Source organism: Cherax quadricarinatus, chromosome 85, assembly GCF_038502225.1.
Source record: "Cherax quadricarinatus isolate ZL_2023a chromosome 85, ASM3850222v1, whole genome shotgun sequence".
Lineage (NCBI taxonomy): Eukaryota > Metazoa > Arthropoda > Malacostraca > Decapoda > Parastacidae > Cherax > Cherax quadricarinatus.
In genome coordinates this window covers 15,654,742-15,658,260 of record NC_091376.1, presented here as the reverse complement: position 1 = coordinate 15,658,260, position 3,519 = coordinate 15,654,742, and the positions used below count along the sequence as shown (strand labels likewise).

The 3,519-nt window shown below is 41.9% G+C and overlaps 1 protein-coding gene across 1 annotated transcript in view; it reads left to right on the top strand.

Annotated features, from left to right (window-relative positions):
- Window positions 1–288: 288 nt before the first annotated feature.
- LOC128703124 (uncharacterized) overlaps window positions 289–3,519 on the top strand; it is a 21,308-nt gene continuing 18,077 nt past the window's right edge. Inside the window, exon 1 of the mRNA XM_053797678.2 lies at window positions 289–437. Within this exon, the coding sequence (XP_053653653.2) occupies window positions 294–437 (144 nt within the window). The 5' untranslated portion in view covers window positions 289–293. The remainder of the gene's footprint in view (window positions 438–3,519) is intronic.

Genomic DNA, 3,519 nt, shown 5'->3' with positions numbered 1-3,519 from the left:
TTTGCCTGAATGGTTCTGAGGCCTTGAAAAACAGAGATAGTGTGGGATGCTGAATTTGAATTTTTCTAGGATCACATTATCCAGATTTATTGAAATGTTTATCAGTTTCTCAAAATATCAGCCATTGATCTAAGATCATCCATTATAAAGTATAAATATTATATATATTTCAATAAAGCTCTATTAGCAGCAGTAAAAATAACACCAATAAAGTCTTATTGTGAGGAAGTGCCTACAATTCTTTATCTGTCTGAGATGGAGAAACCTGTTAGTACTCAGGTCGTGGGAATGAGATGAAGGTGCGCGGGTGCATCTACCACTGTATATATACACACACACACAGCTCTCATTGCCCAAAGTCTCTGGTAAGAACCAACAGCAGCAGCAGCAGGAAAATGATCTCAGCTGTTTATATATCGCTCATCCTAGCCCTTGTGGTATGTAATCAACCTCTGTTAAAGTTGTCATCACACATACCAAACATTACATTTGATGTATTTGAGTATTTCTAAGACACAGTATTACAGTATGATGTTAACATAAGAGATTACCAGAACAAAGAAATTCAAAAGACGTGCGAATAAGAATCCTTAAGACATATATATATATATATATATATATATATATATATATATATATATATATATATATATATATATAGATATAGATAGATAGATAGATAGATAGATATATATATATATAGGATGGGGTCCACCTCTGGTGTAAATTATGGGACCCACAGCCTCGGAGAAGTGGATAAAAAGGCTTCAAGGAAGAATATTTGGATTTCTTCCTGAAGCCGTTTGAATATTCCACTTCCCCTACCACCCCATCTTTTGATATATATTTCTTTTTACTAATAGGAATATTTTATTACATAATATGGTACAGAAGATTTAAGAGATACATTATTGATATAAAGGTGGCATATCCTGTACATGTTACGTGTGTATCACCGATTATAAGGCGAAAATCTCATCCAGCTCCTCAGAGCTGGGGCATGTGCCCAAAATACAGCAGGCATTACCCCTTTGAACAGCCGCACTGAGCCGCTGGAACAGGAAACTAGCTGCCCTGGGATCCCTAGTTACCCTGATGAGTCTTTTTCCCAGCTCCTTAAGGAATTTAGATGCACTCTTTCCCCATGAGCCAAGGGTCTCTGAGCCTATGGGAACAAACATGTAATGATGGGCAAGTTCTCCATATTTTCTAGATTTTTGGGACTCCCTGAGGCTGGCAGCTGCCCCTCCTTCCTCCCTGGTGTATCGGAGATAGGTATCAGCCAAGGTAGATGCACATGTGTAGTCCCACACCACCTGCTTCCCATCTGTCCAGGCTTGAAGGGTGATACCATCTGGACGCTTCTGGCTGCCATCAGATCTGCATAGTTGGGGTGGCTCCCTTACTGCTGGGCATCCAGCTGTTGTGAGGCTCCTCTTGATAATGTTATTAACCTCCTCATGTCTTGCAATCTTTCCCTCGGATTTACGGCACACAAGATCATGGTACCCGAATCGGTCTGCTGCTTCACTGCCACAAATACACCTGTGTTCGGCGAGAATAGGGGCGGAAAGTCGAAGGGTAACACCGATGCGGATGGTCTGTGGGTCGAGACGTGTGCCTAGGCTGGAGTTGGGAACAGCCAACAGAAAGTCCCTAGCATGAGTGGCTCTCACTGCCAGGAGGCGTGCTCTATCCTTCCCTGACACACTCTGAAGCATTGTTGAGGCAATATTTTCCACTATTGGACCATCCCAGTGCGATTGTTTGTAGTTGTTGGGTGGAGCAGGTCTGGTTCCAGAGCCCGTTAGATTATCCCAGATCATTGCTCCGTCAATGAATTTTTGGTCCTGGACTCCAATCTTGTCCCTAAGATGTTCAGGGAGAATCGCTGCTACAAGCTCTCTGGATGCAATACACGAGGACAGAAAAGCAGGTAACGCAATCTGTGATGACTTGCGGACACCAATGCCTCCTAGTCTGACTGGAAGTGTAGCTTGGTTCCACTGCCCGTCTTCTAGACTAAGGTTAAGTACTTTCGTAAAAATCTGCCTCAGAATACTCTCATATTCGTGCAGTATAGGGTTATCATATGAAGGTGCACATCTTAGGAAATATGTCAACCTGGGCAGACTCAAGCACTTTGTGAGAAGGTACAAGGCATCGTGGGTGTCCAGATTGCCTATTCGTTGTTCCATTCTCCTTAACTCTTCCACAAACGAGTGATATTGATCAATAACAACACTGCGCTAGCCAAGAATTCGAACCCATGGTGTACTGGCCTGCCTCATGGTAAGCGAGAACCACATGTATGTATATATATGTATATCTCATCATCATCATCATTCAACACTTTCACCATCACTCATACATAGTCAGTCTTTGCAGAGGCGCTCAGATAGAACAGTTTAGATATCACTCCAAACGGTCAATATCCTAAACCCCTCCTTTAAAGTGCAGGGTAACTGGGTAACTGGTCCGGCTAACCAGTTAACCTGAATCTTTTCACAAAATATTACCCTGCTCACACTCCAACAGCTCGTCAGGTCCCCCCAAAAATTGTCTCCATTCACTACTATCCATCACACTCACACACGCTGGAAGTCCAAGCCCCTCGCCCACAAAACATCCTTTACCCCCTCCCTCCCACATTTTCGAGGTCGATCCCTACCTCGCCTTCCTTTCCCTACTGATTTATACGGTCTCCGTTCTCTCTAAATGATCAAAACACCTCAACAGTCCCTCTTCATCCCTCTGATTAATACTTTCAGTAACTCCACTTCTCCTAATTTCCACACTCCGAATTTTCTGCATAATATTTACACCACACATTGCCCTTAGACAGGACAACTCCACTGCCTCCAACCGCCTCGCTACAGCATTCACAACCCAAGCTACACACCCATATAAGAGTGTTGGTACTACTATACTTTCATACATACCCTTCTTTGCCTCCCTAGATAACGTTTTTAGTCGCCACAGATATCTCAACGCACACTCACCTTTTTTCATTCATCAATTCTATGGTTAACCTCATCCTTCATAAATCCATCTACTGACACATCAACTCCCAAATATCTGAAAACATTCACATCTTCCATATTCTCTCTCTCCAATGTGATATCCAATTTTTCTTTATATAAATCGTTTGATATTCTCATCACCTTACTCTTATCTATGTTCACTTTCAACTTCACTCCGTATTAGACTATTATGTAGCCACACAGAGAAGCACATATCTTCTCACCCTTGGAGGGTGAGAAGATATGTGGTTGAAGCCAATCAGATGCGACACTCAGAAATTATCACATGAAGAGCAGTATTTCAATTATTCTAGTTTATAAAATATGTAAATCGGGCTAACATCATTCCAAACTTTTCTCAACGTAAGGTTGACCACCAATTAAAGGACTGATTACCTCAAATCTTCCTTATTTTCCACCTTTCTCTACATTGGACTGAAGAAGCCACTGACTGGAGAATAGTTTCTACATTGAAGATTCCCAAATATTACACAAG